The sequence below is a fragment of the Pithys albifrons genome, chromosome 2, assembly GCF_047495875.1.
Source record: "Pithys albifrons albifrons isolate INPA30051 chromosome 2, PitAlb_v1, whole genome shotgun sequence".
In the NCBI taxonomy this organism is placed as follows: Eukaryota; Metazoa; Chordata; class Aves; order Passeriformes; family Thamnophilidae; genus Pithys; species Pithys albifrons.
In genome coordinates this window covers 43,354,950-43,378,118 of record NC_092459.1, presented here as the reverse complement: position 1 = coordinate 43,378,118, position 23,169 = coordinate 43,354,950, and the positions used below count along the sequence as shown (strand labels likewise).

The 23,169-nt window shown below is 38.7% G+C and overlaps 1 protein-coding gene across 1 annotated transcript in view; it reads left to right on the top strand.

The window, feature by feature from the left end:
- Nucleotides 1-23,169, top strand: part of PREP (prolyl endopeptidase) — a 95,912-nt gene that overhangs the window by 40,111 nt on the left and 32,632 nt on the right. Inside the window, exons 8-10 of the mRNA XM_071548826.1 lie at nt 3,350-3,541; nt 14,308-14,505; nt 17,449-17,552. Coding sequence (XP_071404927.1) covers nt 3,350-3,541; nt 14,308-14,505; nt 17,449-17,552 — 494 coding nt within the window. The remainder of the gene's footprint in view (nt 1-3,349; nt 3,542-14,307; nt 14,506-17,448; nt 17,553-23,169) is intronic.

Here is a 23,169-nt window from a genome sequence, read left to right as displayed (position 1 = left end):
TTTACTTTGTTGAGAGGCTAGTACAAGACTGAGGGTTTATTCTGTGATGGTTTCTGATACAATTTCCCTTTTGATCTTCTGTGGATCCAAAAACTTTATTTAAAAATCCTGTCTGCTCACTGGTTGTTTCTTTTATCCTTTGCAGAAAGGCTAGTTCTATAAGATTATGATTTTCTGTTGTGTGGTGTGGCTTTATTGTCTTCTACCTGCAGTTCTTCTACTGCAATTATTTGATGATGGATAACTAGCTGGTATAAGATATATAGGCAAAACCATCTGTATCTTTTCAGAAATGTGTTTTAATGTAAGGACTGGCAGGGGAAAGGATTAAGGTATACCACCAGTATACAGTAAACTGTCATGCTTCTCCTATATATAATAAATCTGTTTCATCATATCCTTTTGTGGATTAAGCTGAAGTGGTTCAGGTGTTAAGGATGTCCTGAACTACAAATCCACTTCTCAGTGATTCTTCTCAAAGATTCATGTTCTCAACAGGGCTGCTGGTTATATCTGTAAATGTCTTATCAAGATCCAGTTCTTCAACTCCTCCCTCCCCTCCTTTCCTTTAATAAAATACGAGCTAAGTGCTCGTCCTTCACTTTGTTTTTTCAGTACTTTTTGAAGTCATAACTTAGAGACATACTGTTCTTTTTCTTCTGGAGAGGCAAGGCCAGAGTGCTTGACAGGGGGAGAGTGCCACTCTAGTAAGCTGTGTGGGCCTGCCCCTTCCTTCTGCTGCCACTGGAATGACCTGGAGATAAGTGATGTAAGTATCCCCATCAGTTTTCAGTCATATTAGTGACCAGTGAACTGGCTGTGTTTGTCACCAGGTTGTTATTCCTCGCTCAAAGGAAAGAGCTAAGCAGGAGAATCTAAGGCAATGCTAGAGCATCCCTTTCAGTCATGGCCACAACTAGGTCATCTGCAACCAACCATAAAGTAGCATCCTCTTACATCTGATATCTGTGTCATTGCAGAGGGTTTCTTCCTCTCACTGGAAAACTGCAGCACGTACTCTGTACAGTAATGATGTACCTGATGCAATTGTCTCTTTCAGCTGCCTGTAGCTGCCTCATTATTGCCTCTGATCTTAGATTAGGTATGGCCTTATTTAACCACTTCAGTGAGACACTCACTGAGGTAATTCATCTGCAGTATTTGTCTTCTAAGGACTGTATAACATCCACTTTAATAGGATGAATGCTTTTGCTTTTGTGCAGTAACAACTAAGTGTACCCCTGTAGAACATCAACCCTCTTGCTTTTTTGCTAGCTGTTCATTTGGGAGTGGATGAATGAGTAGCAAGGAAGCAGTGTAAATCCCTAATATCACATTATTGTCCTTTTTCTTCATGGAATCCAAGTCCTCTTGCACTTACGGAGACTACAATTGCTGTGCAGATTTATGATTAAAAAGTGGTTTTTTTCAACAGTCTAGTGATTCCTTTTTCTAAAGTCTTGTTCTTTACTAGAATGGTTTATTCTGTCAGATACTAAAATGCAAATGTTCCAACATTGTTATGGTGTTATGCTGCAGTTAATGTTTTTATTTACTGAAATGTTTGTGGATTAAAAGTTTCACTGGTGTTTGTCAGTGTTCACTGTAGGCTGCATTTTCTTTGTTTTACTGGTCATCAAAGCAGGTTTTGTCTGTAGAACTCACAGCAGCTGGAGTGACTTAGCAGGATTTTTCTTCAAGATGGAATCTCTTGAGAAAGGCAAAACTTTGGACCTCAGCAAAAATCAAGGTTTAACAGGCAACGTATTCACTCAGAGAGAGGATACCAAGTTTGTATTACAGCAGCAATTGGCTAATCTATCACTATGCATGAAGAGATAGGGAAGTTTTCCTTAAACGAAAATGGCAATTAAAAGATATGAGCTTTATGAATGTACCAGGCCTGGCTATACTCTGTTATTACATCTAATGGGTTTAAAATTACCTTAGTCATCTCACTGCTTCCTCAATTTTCTTTTCTGTTTTTAAACTTACAGTAATTACAGCTCAGATATGATCTACTTTCATTAATGATTCTGCTTAGCTTTTAATATTATAAAATAAGCTGAAATGCTTTTTTTATTGATGGAAACATTGCATTATAGTGTTTCATAAACAGATTTATGAACAGTTTATTTGTTTATACTTAAAAGCAAAGACCCAACCTTTAGTTTTAGGAAGGAGGCAGAGTGTGCATCAAATATTATTTTAAGATACAAATACATAACAAGAGCTGATCAATTTAAGATTTCATATATCAATAAGGGTTTTGATTTTTCAGCACAGCTGATCTATGATACAATAGCAAGTTTGGATGATAGGTTGTTTTGTGGGGATACCAAGTATATTACATATCTAACCTTGCTGCTTTTTCTTTCAACTAGCTTTGACCTATTGCAGAACAGTAAACTGTGAATAAAATGTAGTGGAGTCTTAAAATCCCAATTCCAGGTTGAGTCAATACTACTTTCTCTGTATCATAGTCTGAAACTGAGCCAATTCATGTTTGAGAGAAGTCCACTTCTCTTCCTGTGATATTCTAGAGGGTTGATAGGGAGAATTGAATTTCATTCTTGAAAAACCTGGATGTTAACATTTTAGCTAACTGTAGTTGTCCTTAGGTGGTGGCAAGCTTCTGCAGAACAACATTTCAGGAATTTTGTTTCTTGAGTTGAAAGTGAAATTACTCATGTTGAAGTTTATTGTACTCATTCAAATAGCATAATTTCTATTCTGTGGGAAGTTCTGGGCTTTTAAGGAGAATGGAAAACTTTTAATTCAAAGGATTTTTTTTCAGAAATTAAAAAACAATCCAGCAGCATTTCTTTATAATTATATAGTAATTTTAAAAAAGCCATTTAAAATAAAATTGAGTGTAGTCTTTTGACTCAGCTGCAACTCTTCATTCTAAGAAGTCTGTAAAGCGGAGACTTGTGAGCTCCATTGACAAGAACCTGGTGTGCTTGATGACATTGGCTTCACAGCAGTATGTGATAGAAGCACTTCTGGAGCAAATAATCTGAGCTTTCCAGCAGCTCCTTAGGAAAGCAGGTGAAACACCAGCCATAATTCCGTCTGTATTGTGCATGTATTTTGCTAGAAATTCCTCAAAACCAGTTATGCTAACATATCAGTGAACTGGAATTTTTCCACTGCAGCCTATCAATCTGGAGAATTCTCTGAAATTTCTTATTGCTTAGTAAGCATTTTGGTCTTTCCATAGTTTTGCTGCTTTTGGTCAGGGGCATTGTTCAAGAAAGAGCCTACAGCAATTGTCAGGAAGGCCTTGCCTTCACATGTTAAAATGTTTTATTTCAGGAGGTGAAGAATTCTATGTTTGATCTTTTAGGAATTCTTCAATGGGTGAAACTGATAGATAATTTTGAAGCTGAGTATGAGTATGTCACCAATGAAGGAACAGTGTTCACTTTCAAGACAAACCGCCATTCTCCAAATTACCAGTTAATCAACATTGACTTCAGTGATCCAGAGGAATCCAAATGGAAAGTTCTCGTCCCTGAACACCCAAAAGATGTTCTAGGTAAGAGTTCATGTCAAGTTATACACTGCCTATTCTGCTTTTTTCAAATTAATTCAGTATTTAGTCTATTGAATGATCTTTTACAGACCTTCTTACTTTTTTCATGTGTTTAAACTTTGTGTGGGATTTGCAGTTAAAAGACTTGCTGAGATATAAGACATTCAGAATCACAGTATGTGATAAGTTGGAAGGCACTGGACATTAAGTCCAGTCCTTAGCCTTGCACAGGACCATCCCCAAGAGTCACACTATGTGCCTGAGAGTATCATACAGACACTTCTTGAACTCTGTCAGGCTTGGTGCTGTGACCACTTCCCTGGGGGAACCTGTTCCAGTGCCCAACCACCCTCTGGGTGAAGGACCTTTTACTAATATCTAGCCTAAACGTCCCCTGACAATTTCAGGCCATTGCCTTGGGTTATGTCACTGTTCACCACAGACAAGAGTTCAGTGCTTGCCCGTCCACTTCACGAGGAAGTTGTAACTGTGATGAGGTCTTCCCTCAGTCCCCTTTTCTCCTGGCTGAACAGACCAAGTGACCTCAGCCACTCCTAATATGGCTTCCCCTCAAGGCCCTTCACCGTCTTCATTGTCCTCCTTTGGACACTCTCCAATAGCTTAATATCTATCTTATATTGTGTTGCCCAAAACTGCACCCAATATTCAAGGTGAGGCCGCCCCAGTGCAGAGCAGAGTGGGACGATCCCCTCCCTTTACTGGCTGGCAGTGCTTTGCCTGATGCACCTCAGGACATGATTGGCCCTCCTGGCTACCAGAATGAGTCTCAGTCTCTCTCTCAATCTCCATTTCACACAGTCTCCGTCTCTGTCTCTCCGTCTCTGTCTCTCCGTCTCTGTCTCTCCGTCTCTCTCCGTCTCTCTCTCTCCGTCTCTCTCTCTCCGTCTCTCCGTCTCTCTCTCTCCGTCTCCCTCTCTCCGTCTCCCTCTCTCTCCGTCTCCCTCTCTCTCCGTCTCCCTCTCTCTCTCCGTCTCCCTCTCTCTCTCCGTCTCCCTCTCTCTCTCCGTCTCCCTCTCTCTCTCCGTCTCCCTCTCTCTCTCCGTCTCCCTCTCCGTCTCCCTCTCCGTCTCCCTCTCCCTCTCCGTCTCCCTCTCCCTCTCCGTCTCCCTCTCCGTCTCCCTCTCCGTCTCCCTCTCCCTCTCCGTCTCCCTCTCCGTCTCCCTCTCCCTCTCCGTCTCCCTCTCTCTCTCCGTCTCCCTCTCTCTCTCCGTCTCCCTCTCCCTCTCCGTCTCCCTCTCCCTCTCCGTCTCCCTCTCCCTCTCCGTCTCCCTCTCCCTCTCCGTCTCCCTCTCTCTCTCCGTCTCCCTCTCTCTCTCCGTCTCCCTCTCTCTCTCCGTCTCCCTCTCTCTCTCCCTCTCTCTCTCCGTCTCTCTCTCTCTCCGTCTCTCTCTCTCTCCGTCTCTCTCTCTCTCCGTCTCTCTCTCTCTCTCTCTGTCTCTCTCTCTCTCTCTGTCTCTGTCTCTGTCTCTCTCTGTCTCTGTCTCTCTCTGTCTCTGTCTCTCTCTGTCTCTGTCTCTCTCTGTCTCTGTCTCTCTCTCTCTCTGTCTCTCTCTCTGTCTCTCTGTCTCTCTCTCTCTCTGTCTCTCTCTCTCTCTGTCTCTCTCTCTCTCTGTCTCTCTCTCTCTCTGTCTCTCTCTGTCTCTGTCTCTGTCTCTCTCTCTGTCTCTCTCTCTGTCTCTCTCTCTGTCTCTCTCTCTGTCTCTCTGTCTCTGTCTCTGTCTCTGTCTCTCTCTGTCTCTCTCTCTCTCTCTCTCTCTCTCTCTCTCTCTCTCTCTCTCTCTCTCTCTCTCTCTCTTCTTACTTCCTGTATGGCCATAGTGAAGTTGCTTTGTCTGTCCTTGTAATTATGTGTTTCTGGGAAATGAGGGGAGAGGATTTTCCTGCTTTATGTCAGTGTAATTAATATATACTGGGCAGTCAGGGATTACAAGAGGGACTTTGTAAGCAGAAAGAAGGGAAAGAGCAAATCCTGCAGTAGTGTAGCACTCTTTGAACAGAATTGGTTAGAATTTGATACAAGATTTTTTTGTTGTTCCTGGACTAAGAAGAGTAAACAATACTTGAAAAAAAAGCCTCAGAAAAGTTGAAGGGCATAGAGTTCACTTAAATATAAAAGCAAGTTCAAAATGTAAATATTTGGTTTTGATATAATTAAAATAAAGGTTTATTTTTTTAATCCTATTATTTTGCAGAAAGTTTGATGAAAGCCTAGAAGCAGTTTCAAATAATACAGAAAAACCTCTTCTGAGCTGTTTTTTGGCAGATCCTTGGTGTGCATTTATGTCGTTTGTTCTCCATACAGTGCAAAATACAATATGTATCTGATCAGCATAATCATTTAAAAATACACTGCTTTTTATACAAATTTGTTCATGTTTGCTACTTTTGTAGTGAAGAGCTGCTTTGTAGAATTAGAATTCTCTTTCTGTATATGATTTGATATGTGTATATACAGTAACTTTTGTCTTTCCTTACTAAGACAAACCTGTTTGACCACTATTTCAAAGGCATCTTAAGGCTTTTCAAGACACTTTAAAAAAATAATCTTAATTTCTGTCAGCATTTTACAATGTGTTCTGCATGATTTTTGCTGCAGCCTAGATGTCCTCAGCATGTCATAAATACTGATTCTGAACATACCCAGAATTGTAGTGGTGTTACAAATGATTGGGGTCTAGAATATTGAAAGAATTTTGGTTAACACAAAAGAAGCAAATTAGGGCTTGGTGAGGCATGAATCATTTCATAAGATTGTGAACTAGTTGAATCAGGAATGACATGTGTCTTAAATAGAGTACCTTTCAAGTCCTAAGCAGAGAATAAAAAGAGAAAAATTGCTTCCAAGTCTTAATTTTGATCATGTGCAAATTTGTTGACAGTCTGCTCTGCTATGGTTAAGTTATGAGGAGCAGCACTTTACAAAGTGTGGGACCAAGTTGAAGAATTGACTTAGATATGGTGAGTGCCTGCATAGAATGGGGCAGAAACATGTGACTGACATGAAATGTGGTTACCATGTGTGGATTTACCTGAGGTGTGGTCTAGGCAGCCAAAAGAGCTTTGACCAGTGGATCTATAGGCACTGACTATCCATTCCTCTCCAGTAAGTTAAATGCCACATCTGCTCTTCACTACAATGTAGTATTTAGCTCAACTCCAGTTTGATTTCATTCCAAAGGCAGTCATGGTGTGGTAATGGTGCACATACAAAAAGATTTAATGCTATCAATGTTACTTCAGTGGCTTATACGCGACAGCCTTGACTATACAAACTTAACAAGAACTGCATTTAGAAAACTGAAAGTTCAGATAAATGGTTTTGCTGAGGACACTGGCCTTTAGAGTGTAAACCAAACAGGCATGCAGTTCGTAAACACTTTAAAGCAAACAGTCTATCATATAAAACCATGAAAGTGACTTTCAGGAATCTGGTGTGTGTCATTAATCTTATACTGTGTTTGAATGTGAAGCCAGAGTAGGTAATCATGTGTCCACTTCTCTCTCTGTCTTTTTGGAGTAGTATGTAAAAGAGTTGGATTAAGCTAACAGAGGGAATTTTCTCCATAAGAAGATGAGTTTTAAGTAGATTTTAGTAGATTTGCAGTAGATCTTACAGTAAAGTTTGAATTGTTTAGTTACTTCTTTGTGGCATGCACTTGCAAATTAGGGTTGTATCCTTAGCACAAAGATACAGGAGTTTTATCATATTCAGGAAGCTGTAGTCCTGAATAAATAAAAAAACCCAAAACACTCCTTCACCTGATGAAGCCAGCAAGCAAGCCAGTCTCCATGTAATGCTTTTTTTAATCATTCCAAGATTTGTTAAGGAAGACATGCTTATAGCAAAGACAGTTAATAATTCATTGTCTGATTTTGTATGATCCAGAGATGACAGTTTAATCAATGCCTTCTGCTAAATCTAGGACAGCAGTGATTGAAAGGGTGAATGTGTATTGCTGCTTGTCCAATTTTACATATGTGTGGGAGTGACTGCTTAACTAGATAGAGTTTAGCTGTATCAGTATTTCTTTATAAACATTATAACTAGTTGTGCCCTAGGTCACAAATGTGTTTTACTGGGATATATAGATTGTTGGCTTAATCTCCTAGTCTGGTGTGATCTGCCTGGAAGCCATCCCTACTTAATTTCCATATACTAACTTAGGTGCAGTTTCACTTGCATCTATAGAAATAGATTTATTTACAAATAATGAATTCAGGATTAAGAATTATTAATCTCCGCTAGTGTTCATCAATGACATAAAGAAATGTTTTACAAAATATCATATTGCATTCTTAGGAAGATTTTATAGCTAATATAACCAAGAAATGCACACACTGTCAAGGTGATGTGAATGTAATTTGGTTTCTTCAACATATTCTTTAAATTAGACTTTTTTATTGGCTCTGACTTTTTTTTTTTAAGACCTGTTTATAAATGAAATAATTTGGGAAATATGGGGAAAAAACCAAGCACGTTCCTGCAGTGAGGTTCTACACACACCTCATGTTACATCTGTCAGCAGGGATTTCACACAGAGTTGAGGTTAATTTAGATCTCAACTTTGTAAGCTGAGGGGAAGAAATAGATGAGAGCTATTTTAAAATGAAATTGAAGAGGGAGTCTTGTAGCATATTATAGTGTGATGAGACTCATTTCCTCCCCTTTGAAGTTTGTTTATAAAGTGTTACTTCTAATTTTCAGTGAATCTGACATAAAACCATAGGAAAGATTCACATCTAATGTTGAACTGTTGCTTTAAATGACCACATAGCTGCAAGTAAGAGTGCTGTGAAACCGTAAGTGCAGACTGATCATTAGACACTTCAACCCTAGTTCTAAGATATAGGACAAACATGCAGGTTTTAGAATGTTAAATGATTAACTTTGAGAACTGTGGCAGCACGTCCCCCTCCCCTAAAGTACCCTATACTGGTAGAGCAGGGCAACTTGAGAGCAGCAGCTAGTATCCAGCCCTTGGGTTATGCCAATGAAAAGAAAAGCAAAATAGATCTCCTGAATAAGGAGGGCTGAGAAATAAGACATATTCTTCGTGAATGTGGTGTAGATGCAGAGAGTGATCTTGCACAGTTCCTTGAATCTCAATTTGCCATTTAACAAACAGAGGCAGAACTAGCAATACTTCCTGTACCTTGCACAAATCTGCACACCTAAACTCAGCGCATGCGAAATGCTTCTCTTTCCTCAGCTGGAATATGCACCCCCAAGTGAAAAAATAGTATTTTTCTTCATACCTTTAACCTTCTAGCTAATTCATAAATGCTTGAGAGATGGGGAGGGCAGTCACTGCAACTGAAGTTTCTCTCTTGACACTGTAGTGAGGCTTGGAGGGAAGGTCTGGAATGAGCACAGTGAAATGGTTAATCCTGAATGACAAGGATGTGCATGGATGTTAGTCATTTCTCATGCTGATCTCAGCCATCAGAAAACTTGTGTGCTCAGTAAGCCTGTGGTGTTTTTCAGAGTACCCATAGCCTTACATGCTTGAGAGGTTTGCTTGCAGAGTGGATGCATGAAGGATTGTGTGTCTGTTCTGAGGAGCAGTTGTGTGACCTGTGTAGGTCACATGGAGGAAGAGCCATGCAGAGAGGGCTAGTATAGAAGTGTGGCACAAATTGCCGCAATGCAAGTAATGAGATTGACAGGCTTCTACTATGAAATATAGAGAAAAAAGTATAACAAACTAACTAGAATGTTACTTAGCTCCAGAATTTCCCAGAAAAAAAATGCACCCTCTAAGATCTGACCAAGCGAAATAGGCCCTCAGTCACTGAGGACATGGAGAGAGGATACGATTCACATATATGTCCCTGAGGGAAAGTTTTATTCAGCTCCCCTGGCAGGGCAGTTGTGGCTCTGTGTAACTCTCTTTACCATGGAAAGGCTGCATCAGTCATAGATGACCTAAAGTCTGTAGGTTAAGAAAGCATTACTGCAGATGTTTGCAGCTTCAGAAGAGCTTTGCCTCTCCATACTCTATCTCTTGTTTGTGTGTCTCACACTGAGAGGATACAGGGTATAAAATCCTTGACTTGTTGAAATTGGTTAAACTTTTCCATTAACTTTAACGTGGCAGGCTGTCACTGAAGATTGTGTCTTGGAGGGAAGACATATTTAATTGCATGTTTCAGGATTATTCATGTTTTATTCTGTAAATTGGTCATGCTTTGCCTGCAAGTTTGCTGATAAGTAGCTCTGAGTGATGGTTACAGGTCATTTTGAGATCAGCATAGATACGCGCTTATCTGCAGAAACACTGAAGTTTATGGTCACTGTTTATGATGATCAAAGTAACCAAAATGGCCTTCTAGGTCTGTCATGCAGCTACATCTTTTATGGTCCATTGAATTACATTACTTGTTGAGTGGACACATAAGCACAGTGTACAGTAAGTAACTCAGCAATTTCTGCTGGAAATCGATGGCTAGCTCTTCTAGCTTGCTATGTTCTCCTCCATGAGCATTTCAGCCTGTATTTGTCAAAGCATGTTTGTACCTTTGGACACTTTACATGCTGTAGCAACTGCTGCAGAAAGGGCAAAACTGTTGGTAAGTAATCAGTGTTAGTGGCACAGATTCAACCTGGGTTTTTTTCCTGAAGCTATTTCAAAAAGTTGTTCATGGCTACATTGCAGATGCTGAGTTAGTGGCATGCCTTTGCTATTAATAAAAACTGTCAAAATAAAGAAGTTTTTGGAAAGTAGCAGTATATGAATTTCTAAAAGGTTGAACTCGAAGTTCTAGAGATGATTGAACTCAGTTTTCTAGGCCTTGTTAAAAAGTTGTTAAACTCCTCTAGCCCAAATTGAGCCATTGAAGACTTGTGTGTAACCAGTTGTAGTCCATTACAGTGGTCACTGTCATCTTCAGAGAGCAATGGCCAATATGGGGGATAATCCTTCACACTTACTTTCACTACTTAGGTCTGCCTTCAGGTGTGTTCGCCTCCCTCTAATGCCTGAACCAAGACCCTTAGGTTGGAAAAGGCAACCTCTATGTGTTTATTGTTTAGCAATATAAATACTTTGCCTCAGGGATATTGTAAGTAGGTAGTTTGATAAATGTAGGTGCAGTCAGAAGAATAACTGCTCTGTTTGTTGGTATTAACTAAAGATAAACTAAACTACACTGGAGAGATCTCTGATGGTTAGCTTTTAAAATGAATGAAACTGCTCGGCAAGCAATTGACAGTATCCCAAGACAGGGTGGTGGTTGAACTGTGTTCTAAAGGTGCTTATTTCTGCCCATTTTCTATAAAGGAAGCCTACAGTATCAAGCTTAGCTTTTAGGGATATGAAGTTTGAAAGCACACAGTCTTAAAAGCTTCCAGGGAGTACAGAGGCATGCAGGATGCTCCTGCAGTGCATGAGCAAAACCAAGGAGGCTGATTGCAAATGCAGCCAACTTGACAGTACAGGTTCTCAGTGCCAAGCATGGGAATAACAGAGACTCATCTTGAAGCTTGCAGTCAGAAAATAGCTCTTGTTAATAATTCAACATTGTTTTAACTTGCTGTGTATATGTGTTAGTTCTTAGTGTCTGCTTTTTTTATCTGCTCTTTCAAGTGTGCTTCGGTGTTTTGCTCTGTTTTGATTTTTTGCATTTCTGTGTAGCTTCCATTACTGCAAATTTTGAAGGCAGTTAGCAATGCATCAAATACAGGTACTATAGAGAGGAGCTGTGTTCCTAAATCTCACTGGAATGTTTTAAAAACATTTTTCATTGTCTTCTCATCTGCTATCTTCACCCTGCTGAGTAAACCAAAAAAGTGATGGAGAGTTAATATTGCTGATTCCTGTGCAAGTTCCTCAGTGACAGAAATCCCCATGTAAGCCACCAGCCTTACTCCTGGGCAATTGAGTTTTTAATAAAAAGAGTAATATCTCTTCTTAATATGTAAGTCGAAGTAATAATATACTTCAGCTTTTGATGAAAACATCCATTGAGCTGAAATACTTCATCAAATGATTAGTGAGGAATTAAGGGGTCATCACAGTTTAATTTCAAAATAAAGATTCCTTATGTAGTATTTTTGCTGATGCAAAAATATATATTATGTACATTTGAAGTTGATTTGACAGTATTTATAATCAATTTTGTGAAAATTCTTGGAGTGACATTGGAGATTTTAGATGGAGATGTTGCTGAGAATGCCAGTGAAAGTAGATGGGATCTCATACTTATTGCAGAGCCACTAATTCTGCAGGCTGAAATGATGTGTTGCTGTTGGGATGCTCACTGTTCAATTCATATTTTGTGCTAATAAACCTCTTACACATAAAAATTTTGGCAGATTTGTGCAGTGACAATATAACAGGTATTTTGAATTACTTCATATTCTCCTTTTTCATATAGCCAAGAATGATTCTATATTTCAAAATATGTAATTGAATATAAATATTAACTTACAAAGTTTATTATGTTCTCCAGCCTCACTTAAGAAATTTAGGTACTCTAGGACTAATATTACATATAAATTACTAATTTATAAACAGTGTTATATTATGCTGTATCATGTTATTTCAGGTCATGACTTCATGGTTGAAATTTCAATTAGTTCTCTGAGACTTTGGTTAGAAAATTTCCCAATTTAGACTAGAAACTCATGAGGGATTTAAAAAGTTTGAGGGTAGAAGGTATCAGTGGTCATGTCTGGGAAGAGAGGAGTAGAAAAGCTTTGTTTATGTGTTTATGAAACATGAATTCATATGTCTGGAAAGTCAGACAAGTATTAAATTTCACTGGTCCTTCAGAAACAAGATAAAAGGAAAGCAGACTCTGTCAAGTTATTAGGATTTTAAGGTCCTTGAGCTCTAGGTCATGATAGACCTGAACTCTATATGAAAGCTAATTGTCACAGAATAATGAGTTTTGACCTTCAATCAAGAAAAAAAAAACTTGTTAGGCTTAATGGAAGTGGCACATGATACAACTTTGAACTTTATTCTGAAAACGGAATATGCAAAGATGCATTTATGAGACTGTCTGCAGTACAACTTTGTGAATTCAAATTATTTGGTTTTATAGAACTTTGAGGAATCTGGAAAAAGATGTTAAAATGTGAATAACATAAAATGGCATAAAACTGAAATTCAGTCAATTTTGACATGCTTCTGTTTTGGTTGTGATGTTTTTTCCTCTAATGCTGGCATTTTAAACTCTCCATCTCACAGTGCTAGTTTGGCATTACAATGTGCCCCAGTCAGTTCTACCTGAGTTTTCTTGCGCATGTGGTTCCATTTCCTCATTTTTTGCTTCCAGCAGACAAAAAAGACATTGCCCAGCACTGGTACCTTGCCCATGATTTAGATTTCCAGTCTGACTTGTTAGGGGGGAAGGTACACAAATATAGTTGGAAGAGAGTAAGAATCACCTCCTTATCTATTCCTACAAACAGAAATGCTGCCCCTCATTACCACCTTCAGGATACTTAACTTTTAACCTTGTTTGTATTTTTCTTGTTTGTATTCAATTTGTGAGTTAATGAGAGGTTGAAATACTTCTGTTGTGAAGTAGTTTCTTAAATGACAGAAATACTGAGTGAGATTAAGTTGTTACAATCTTTTTCTTGCCTGCATGAGTAAATGAATAGATTTGTCATTAAAGACTAAAGCCAGTGGCACAGGAGACTGGAGTGAATATGTTACATAATATATTGTTGGTGAAATGGAGCTCTGAAGAGTTTCTGCACTTCACAGGATACAGAGATGGAGATTGAAATGAGACAAGTCAGTAGAACTGCAGAGATTTTTAGAGAATTCAGCAGCCCAGATTTTTATTATAATTGGTTTGGATTTTCCAAAGTCCAATTAAAAAAGTTAGCATGCTTTGAAAAACAAGTCCATGTACCTCTAGTAATTATTCTGAGGAACAAACTCAGACTGTGGAAAGTTCTGTGAATCAGGAGCTCTCATTCCTGCACAGCTGCGTGAACGAAGTGGACAGCTCTGCAGGAGCCTAGGACTGCCAGGAGAGGCATAAAGGCAATGAACCTCTGCAGAGTTACTTGTTTCTGAGTCCTTTTGCTGGATGGAGTTTGTTGTGCTGCGCCCTGCTCCTACTGATTTACAGTCTCAAAAATGCTATTTAGCAACCTTAGCTTCTTGAATAAGCATGTGGGGTATTTTTAATGGCCTGTTGAGAACAGCACCCCAGCACAGCCCTTTACTTACACTCAGTAGAGCTTACTTACAAGAAAGCCTCCTGATAACTTAAACCAAAACAAACAGTAACCTCTAGGTTCTGTATTTCAATGTGCAATATAGGATCACATGTCTTTTTTTCCTCATTAGTTTAGTTTGAGTCATAATAATTGTTTGGATTTTTATGAATTTTCCTAATATTGCTGGCAGAGATAAATGTTTTGCTTGGGCTTTGCATTGAAATATGTGATATTTAAGAGCACTACTGATCTATAAACATCCCAAATGCATAAGCATATTGATTAAGTAATTCTTTATTCCGCTGTCTGCATAAATTAAATTCAAGTGGCATGGTTAGTGCATTTCCAGAGAATGTCAGACTTGATTTTGGGTTCACTTTTTTATTTCAGAAGGCAGGTGACTTAAAAAGATTTAAGAGTTAAAGACAGTACATGTGAGATATTTTGCTGCATCTGTTTAGATATGGTAAAGAATTTTAGGATCAGATTATGTCTGATTGTTTCCTTTCTTAAATTTTTTAATTGCATTTTCTGTGGCTTTATTTTTCTTTTCCATGCTGTGCAGAGTGGGTTGATTGTGTGAGGTCCAATCTCCTAGTTTTGTGCTATCTACATGATGTGAAGAATGTCCTGCAACTTCATGACCTAGCCACTGGTGCACATCTCAAGACTCTGCCCCTAGAGGTTGGCAGTATTGTGGGATATAGTGGCCGAAAGAAGGACACAGAAATATTCTATCAATTTACTTCTTTTTTGTCTCCAGGTAAGATTCTTTTCTTTCATGTTTTTGTTCCTTCATTGTTTAGTTATTTGGTATGTCTAAGATGCAGATAAAACTGGTTCCCCCTCCATGTAGTAAGCTGTGGTTGTGCGTTTCAAAATGTATCAGTCCTTCATCCATCAAGCCTGAATAATATGCCTACTAGTACTTGAGGTGCCTGCACTAAGAAATTACTCAAGACTGACTTGTACTGGAGATGAAATTGTGGCATTCTCACAATTTTAGCTTTATACGGCAAGATAAAAGTTGACACATTCTCTTGAAGACAATTGTTAATGTAATTAATGTGATTTTTATCACAATTTAAAAGAACATTAATAACAGTCACAGAAATTATTTCTCTTAACAGTTTAGTGATTCATTTATGCATAATCTCATTAGAGCATCCTTACTATGTGCTGTTGCAGCACTTGGTGTTGTTGGATTGCTGTAGGAATCTTCTTTGTACAGTCCTGCAAAGCCAGAGCTGTCCAAAGATTTATCTAATACATGTATGGCACACCAATAAATACTCTAGGATTTTGCATAGGAAGGGAGTTTCTACGCAATTGCCTAATTTATCTGACAAGAAAATGTATTTGCTGTTCACTCTTTTTTCTTTTTCTTTCTCTTCTTTCCTTATGGCCCAATCAATCAATAGCTAATACAAGACAGGATTCAAATATAGAGGGGGAGATACGCTTCAGGATCTTTATCTTCCAAGGCTGTGAATCATAAGATGATCAAAAGTGTTCTTATAGTACCTAATATATATTTTTGCTCAGTTTCAGTTAAGGCACAGAAACATTACATTGCAAAATGTCTGTATACAGTTTTGATAGATTTGTTGGTTTTACTAGAAAAGATCTTGTCAAATTATCAAAATTATGTTTGAAGCTTAACAGATAAGAAGTGTGATGAATTTCCTACTGTCTTACAGTATACATAACCAGAAGTCAGATGCATTATGTTTTCAGTGTGTCTTTTAAACAACATTTGGATCATTGCAGCTGAAGAGTATCTTGGCACTCTTGCATTTACCTCTAACTTGGTCCAGCTTGATGGTTCAGATAGTTCACTTGCTTATGTCCCATCTCATAGACCAGTAGTTGCCAGTCTTACAAACCTGCACTGTTCATCTCAGCTGCACCAGGAAAGTCTCTGCTGCTGCTGAACATGTGTAGGAGCACGGAGATCTGTTTTAGCCCATGGCTTGCCAACCAGCCAGGAATGGCTGCTCTCACTTCCTGCTGGTTGCTTAGGCAGAATTTTTTTCTCCTTTTGATTCATTTGCCTGGCATCTACAAAGAATTCACCATGGCATACTCTGTTAACTGGAGCAGAGTGACCTGGAATCTAGAAGGAAAATGGAAGGTAAGAAAAGGAGGTTGACTGTATGGGAATAAGGAAAGGGTAAGGAAAGCAGACCAGAGAGGTCATTTTTAGGTAGGTGTGTGGATATCTTTTAATTTGCATGCGTTCACCGGATCATTGGAATAGTCAGACAAAGGGTATGGGGCTGATCCTTGATCAACCTAGATATTTTTGGTTTACTATTAGAAATCAATATAATTTGTACTTGTAATATTTTTTTCCAATGAAAAACAAATTAACATACTGATCTTTAATACCTGCAACAAAAGTAATAGTAAACATATATATGAAATAATAAATAAAGCAGTTCTAAAACCATAGATATTGATACCATGAAAATAATTTTTGTTATTCCCTGGAAAATATGGTTATCCCTACTGTTAACTCCAATCAGACCCTTAGGTGACCACTTTGGTATTTTGCATTTATTTAGCACCCAGCAAAAGAATGCAGGCCCTAACATTACAATGTTTCTTGATATAACTGCTGTGACACTAAAAATATAACAGAAGAAAAGGTTCAGTACCAGAGGGATTGAATTGCATGTTACTGTAACATTAGGCTGATTCACTCCTGAAATGCAGTCTGTGACTCTGCTTATACTTCATCAGGTAGTTTGCTAAGACACAGCTATTCTGCCTGCTCTGTGTGTAATGTTTTGCCAGCACCTTATCCAGCTTGAGCAGCTGCACATATGTCAAATGACTGCTCTGCCTGTTACTGCCTGTTGCACTTTACATTGTGCTTTTGCATCGTTTTCTGGATCCTAATCTTTAAGGGAAACACTGCTTTAATGCTTGTTTGCATCTGTCACCCTGATTAGGTTTGCTAGTCATTTTGTGATAAATGAAGGAAAAATATCCCAGGAGATTAGGGTAGTCCTACTTTTAGTCCCCTATTAATTCACCCGTATGGAAAAAAGCTTTATCAATTATTAGAAATGTCGGTTTACATCTGTATTTCTTTGTCAATCTGTATCTTCCTGATTTTCTACTGTCTATAAAAGTGATTTAATGAGGCAATTCCCTTGTATCAGATATGTTTCCTCATTATTTCATATTTCAGTATAAATTTTTATAGCTGTAGCGTCTCTATTAATTACTTCTGGTTTTCTGTAAGTATCTAAAATGCACACAGTATGGCAGTATTTCAATCAAGTCCTGTCCACATTGGTTAATTTTATTACCTTAAGGGTCCCAGTGGAGTACTTGTTGCCTTAACTTTTAGCGTTTCCAATTTTCCAGGGACCGGCTTGCTGTAAAGGAGAAAAACAAGGAATAATTAGCAATCAAGATTGTTTATGTATCATATGTATCTCTAGTGTAGCCATGAATATTAGGGGTTTGTAGTTTGTTAACCAGTGTGCAAGCACAATAGTCAGACTGTATGGCACGTACTTAAATGTGTTAAATTTTATAATAAATGAAAAAATGTGTCTGGAGCTACTGTTTCTCATCCTGCAGAGTTACCTTAACCATTCATTCATTACTTCATCACAGTGTGTAAATTGGGGTCCTTTTAATGAGGGATATATACTAGGTTGATATACTTGCACTGTATTCTGTATTTTAGGTATTATATATCACTGTGATCTGACCAAAGAGGAGCTGGAGCCAAGAGTTTTCCGAGAGGTGACTGTGAAAGGATTTGATCCTTCGGTTTACCAGACAGTTCAGGTAATAAATGTGAACCCTGCTGCTCCAGTCGCTTATGCAAGAGTTTAAAATTGTGCGTGGCTGTGAGTGAGAGGGCTTTGATTAGCTTCTGAATTCAGGTCTACGTGCACTCTGAAGGAATCCTATCAAGTCTTGTGAAAGAGATTGAGAGATGCCACTGCAGTAACCAGGGCAGACTTAACACTCAATTGTCTTACATTATGAGACAATATGTTCTTTAACTTTTCTTTTGTGTGTTATGGTATTCTTTTTGATTTGTTTTAACATGAAGTTGCTGCCATTTCATGCTTATGTATTTCTTCCATCAGAGAGCTTGACATAGCTCCCATAGGCAAGTGTGATTAGGGGAAGACTTAAGAGGCAGTGGAGAAAGAGAGGAAACTTGGAATAGGCAGTTGTTTTCCCAGCACTTCCACAATATTCTGTGGCCCATCATGGGAAATGGCAGCAATAGATAAAACACTTCAGTCTTTACCACTCTTGTATAAAAATAGTGATATTTTTTGCCACAAGTTCTTACTGTGGATCTCTATTAAGGCCTCAAATAGAAACTAGGAAGAAAGAAGGACAGTCTAGTGTCTTATTTTGAGGCTTTTTCTTTTGACTAGCTGTAGTCTTGTCTTGTGAACTGAATTTCCATTATCAGTTGAAGTACTTTTGCTGCATTCCTGGAGTGTATCTGATGCTTGAGTTTCATCAAGAAGAAATTTGGACTCAATACAGTGAGGCTGCTCTGCTGTGCAAAGTGAGTGTTGAGAAGACCTGCTTTTAGAACCATGCCTTTGTTTTGAACTGAAATGCTATTGTAGGTGCACCAAAGGCTCAGACAAGTATCTCAGTTTTGAACTGTGGAGACTTTTTTGGAGGTGCCTATTACTCACACATAATGAAGGTGTGTAAAAATGAGCTAAATTTAAGGCTTGAGAAGTTAGGAGAAACTGCTTCTGTGGAAAACATTGTAAACTACAGTTGATATGGAACAAGTTCAGGAAAATATGAGATTCTTCACAGACAACTGCTTTGACCTCGTAACAAGTACTGTGACTAGAAAGATCATGCAAAATATATATTTTAAGTAGAAAGTGACCTTTTCACAGCTTTGGAAAGGTCCCGGTAAAACGCTATGCCCTATTCAGGGCTTAAAGACAGATACAAAACTTCTAGACAGAGTTCATAGAAATTTGATGAAATCCTAGAATCATTTAGGTTGGAAAAGACCTTTTAAGATCGAGTCCATCCGTAAACCTCATACTGCCAAGTCCATCACTAAACCGTGTCCCAAAGTGCCACATCTGTTTGTCTTTTAAAAACCTCCAGAGATGGTGACTCAACCCAAATAATTAGGGATCTAGAAAAGCAGTCATGATATTGTGATGCTTAGTGTATTTAATACATGCAATTTACAGAAGATTTATTGGAGGGCAAATTCATTATTTTCTGTTTAGGAATTTTAATCTGCAGATTAATTTTAAGCTTTTTCTTTCTATAGGCAAAGATACAACAGGATCTAATACCAAAAGTGGAATTTAAATAAATGTAGCCTCGGACAAGGTGAAATTGCATAGAAGATAAGCAACAATGTGATAACATGGCTTGGAGTCTTTGAAAAGAGATTAGAAATTTTTTGTAGTATTTTTAATTTTACCTCTGGCACATACACAGGGCAGGTTTTTTAGAAGCATAAAGACAGTAGCGTGTATGCATGAGGTGGCTGTAAACAACCCCATCTGTTTTTGCTTTTCCAGACAGAAATGAGAATGTGTTAGTGGACAGTTTGCTGGAAATGTTCTCACAGAAAATGCTTTTACTGCTCACTCAAATCATAAAGGGACTTCCACAGATAACTTCAGGGCAGAGTGAACTGAATAAAAGAAAGAAAACTGCATTCTCTTTAGGAAAAAACATGGTACCATTATAATATTGCCATCAAACCCAGAAGGATAGTAATGGAATACAAATACCCGTGTAATTAAAAAATGTATAGAAGAAGTTGCTATAAATTAGAAATAATGTGTTTTTCTAGTAAATCTAATCTTAAATATCTAGAAAAACAAATTCTCGTTTTACATTTAAATCGATTACATGCTAAATTAGGGTAAAGTAGAACAGTAATACAAATAATTCCAAGGAGGAAGCATGCTGCTTCTTTGGCCTTGGAAATCTTCACTTTGTAAAGCACTGGCAGAGCTTCAAGGCTAGGCTGTAATGTCATGGAAGTCAGTATCACTGTCTGGTTTTCTCCTTACTCTATCCTGCACAGTTCCAGCTCTATGGAAATGTGACCTGTGTAGTAGTTATGCTGCAATTACTGCTTGTAAAGAGTACTCTTGGCTCCCCAGTCATCTAGTTTTGCCTTTTACCAAAAAATTATCTCAATATGGAACATCTTGGAAATTAGTGTCTGATAACTTTCATTCAAATCAATGGAGAAATCTCAGCTGAGCTGTGAAAAAGGCTGTTTGTAAGGGCCAGGGATGGGGCTGCTGGTCACTGTTGTAGTAATTCAGCCTGTCAATGCTACCCACTTCAACCAGACTGCAGTCCTCATTTCCATTTGTGGAATCCCACTTAGAGTCTTGGTGATGCTTCTGCTTGGAGGAGGGAAAGTGAGATGGAGGCTTATCAAAGCAGTGTATAAATGGCTGTCAGCCCAGATGAAGGCCTTGCACAGTCATTCCAGAACTCAGGCAACTTGCAGGGAATTGTGAAAAAAACCCTTAAAATTAGGAAAGCGAAAAGTATACTGAGAGTAGGCAAAAACTGATGATTACAGGTGCTGCAGAATTTACTTAATCATTTTAGTTTCTGTCGGAATTGCTAAGTAATAAAGGAAAATGTTGCTGACTCTGTCCTGATCCATGTCTCTAATGAAAGGCAGGTCTCCTGCCAAGGTTCTTTCTTTATTCTCATATATCTGAAGAAATATTTTCTAATACTAGCAGTCCTCCTAGCTTTGCTGTGTAGCATATATGAAACTTCAATGAGTTGTTACACTTTGACATCCCAAAGGAAGAACAAATTACCCAACTTATCTTGCACTGAAGGGAGAGCTGTTTCAACGTACCTGACATTTACACCAGGGCAAGAGTGTGCCTCTTAAGTTGTTGGCTCTATGTGACTCTGAAAATACATAGTCTAATTTCCTGTGCTGTAGTTTGTGCATATGCCCTTACCTTGAAAGACTCTTTGACCTTCACAGCAAAGTCAAACTGTTTAAAATGCTTGCCACATCAAAAATTTATCCTGGCTATACTGGTTAAATGATACATTAAGTTGAATTAATAACTTTTCTGCTGCCGAGCACTTCCTGAAATTTGTCTTTGCTTCCCTGCTCGCTTTCATCTATCACAATCATAGACTTTTTCAGGAAATAGCCTGGGGTGGGTTTTACAGAAGGAAGAAACACCTTTACAGGGACTTAAAAACAGCACTTGCCCTAAGCTGTTAACTGCATTAATAACTCAACTGCTACTTTAAATAAAAAACCTTTATTTTATCTTTGCAAAGTTGCCAACTTAAGTTCTTATATACTTCTGCATATTAGCACCTCACAGTGGCACTTAATAATCATGGATAAACAGTCTTCTGGTCTGGCTCAAAGATCACCTACTTCTAGGCTAATGTGTAGGCTTATAAGTGTTAAAATTACAACTACAAAATTGTTTTTTGGCTGCTTTTGCCATTCTTTGAATACCTTCCAGTACTGTCCTTAAAATAGTTTGAGATGGACCAAAAAAATATATTGCTATTGACAGATGCATTTTGGATTGGCTCTTGCAGAAAAAAGATGAAATTTCTTAACACAATTTTACAACTTAGTTTGAGTTAAAAGCAGCTGCCATTTAGATATTGTTGCAGAGATAAGGGAAGGACAGGTCTTTAAAAGGATATTTGTTTTCTTAGTGCTGAGATGAATTTCGTCCAATTTCTTTTGCAGAAATTATTTTTGTAGGTGAAGTAACTTTCCTGAGAAGTTTATCTTTTCTTATTCAGTCTTTCATTCCCATCTTCAAGCCCTTACAGCACCAATTTCAAGTTTTGAGGCATTGATAGGGAAAATTTTTCTACAGTCACTCTCATTCCAAGCAGAACTTTACACCATAAAGTTTGGTACAGTGATTATTCTCTACTTCAGGAAAATACAACTCTGAGAGAAGATGAGTGAGGCTTAAGGTTGATTGGCAGAGTTGTGGGAGAAACTTGTCTGCAGCACCTGCTCATGCTATTCCTGCATCTTGTCATTACCAGTGATGTCATTTCATGAGCAGTAGAATCTCTCATTAGTATAAAAAAATAACAGAGGAAAGGAGAGGAGAGGAGTGTCCTCTGAAAACTGTAGTAAGTTCATCCTGCTAAGCAATGCAAGAGCTGATATTATAATCAGCTTTCTTTTTTTCAGTGTGGTTGTAGAGATGGCTTTAATGTTGTTTCTTTCCCTTATCCACATATATATCATAGCATTAAAGAATGGTTTGAGTTGGAAGGGACTTCAAAGGTCATCTAGTTCCAACCCTGCTGCCATGGGCAGCGATATGTTCCACTAGACCAGGTTGCCTCACCACCCTAGCAGTAACAAATTTCTTCCTAATATGTGATCTAACCCTGCCTCCTTTCAGTTTAAAGTCATTTCACCTTGATCTATTACAACATGCCCTTGTAAAAAGTCCCTCTCCAGCTCTCTTACTGACCCCGTTTAGGTACTGGAAGGCCACAGTTAAGTCACCAAAGAGCCTTCTCTTCTCCAGACTGGACAATCCCAGCTCTCTCAGCCTGTCTTCATAGGAGAGGTGCTCCAGCCCTCCGATCATCTTCATGTCCCTTCTCTGGACCCACTCCAACAGATTTGTGTCCTGCATATGTTGGGGGCCTCAGAGCTGAATGCAGCACTCCAGGTGGGGTGTCACCAGAGTGGTGACCTGCTGGCCATGCTGGTTTTGATGCAGCCCAGGACACAATTGGCTTTTTGAGCTGTGAGGGCACATTTCTGGGTCACGTTGAGCTTCTTGTCAACCAACATCCCCCAAGTCTTTCTCCTCAGGACTGCTTTCAGTCCATTCCTCACCCAGCCCATATTTGTGCTTGGCATTTTCCTGACCCATGTTCAGGACCTTGCACTCATCCATGTTGAACTTCCTGTCAAGGTCCCTGTGGGTGACATACCTTCCCTCCAGTGTGTGGACTGCAACACACAGCTTGGTGTCATAAACAAACTTGCTGAGGGTGCACTTGATCCCACTGTCCATGTCGCTGACAAAGCTGTTAGGCAGCACTGGCCCAAATGCCAACTCCTGAGAAACCACTCATCACTGGGTTCCACTTGACATCAAGCTGTTGACCACAACTCTGAGTGTGACTATATGAATAGAACACTGGAAGTTGGAGAAACATTCTGTAGCTCTGAATCTCTGTTGAGAGAAAGCACTCTCATAACAGCATAAGGGTATGTCCTTTTTACATTTATTCTGAGCAGAGACAAGTAATTCTCCCCTTTTCTTCAGAAGAGTAAGTTATTTTGGTATCATTTTCAGCCCTCTTCTAAGAATCCATCACAACCAAAAAGGGAATGATTTTTGAAGAGTTGGACTTTCTTCCAACATTATTTTGGGTTTGAATCCTG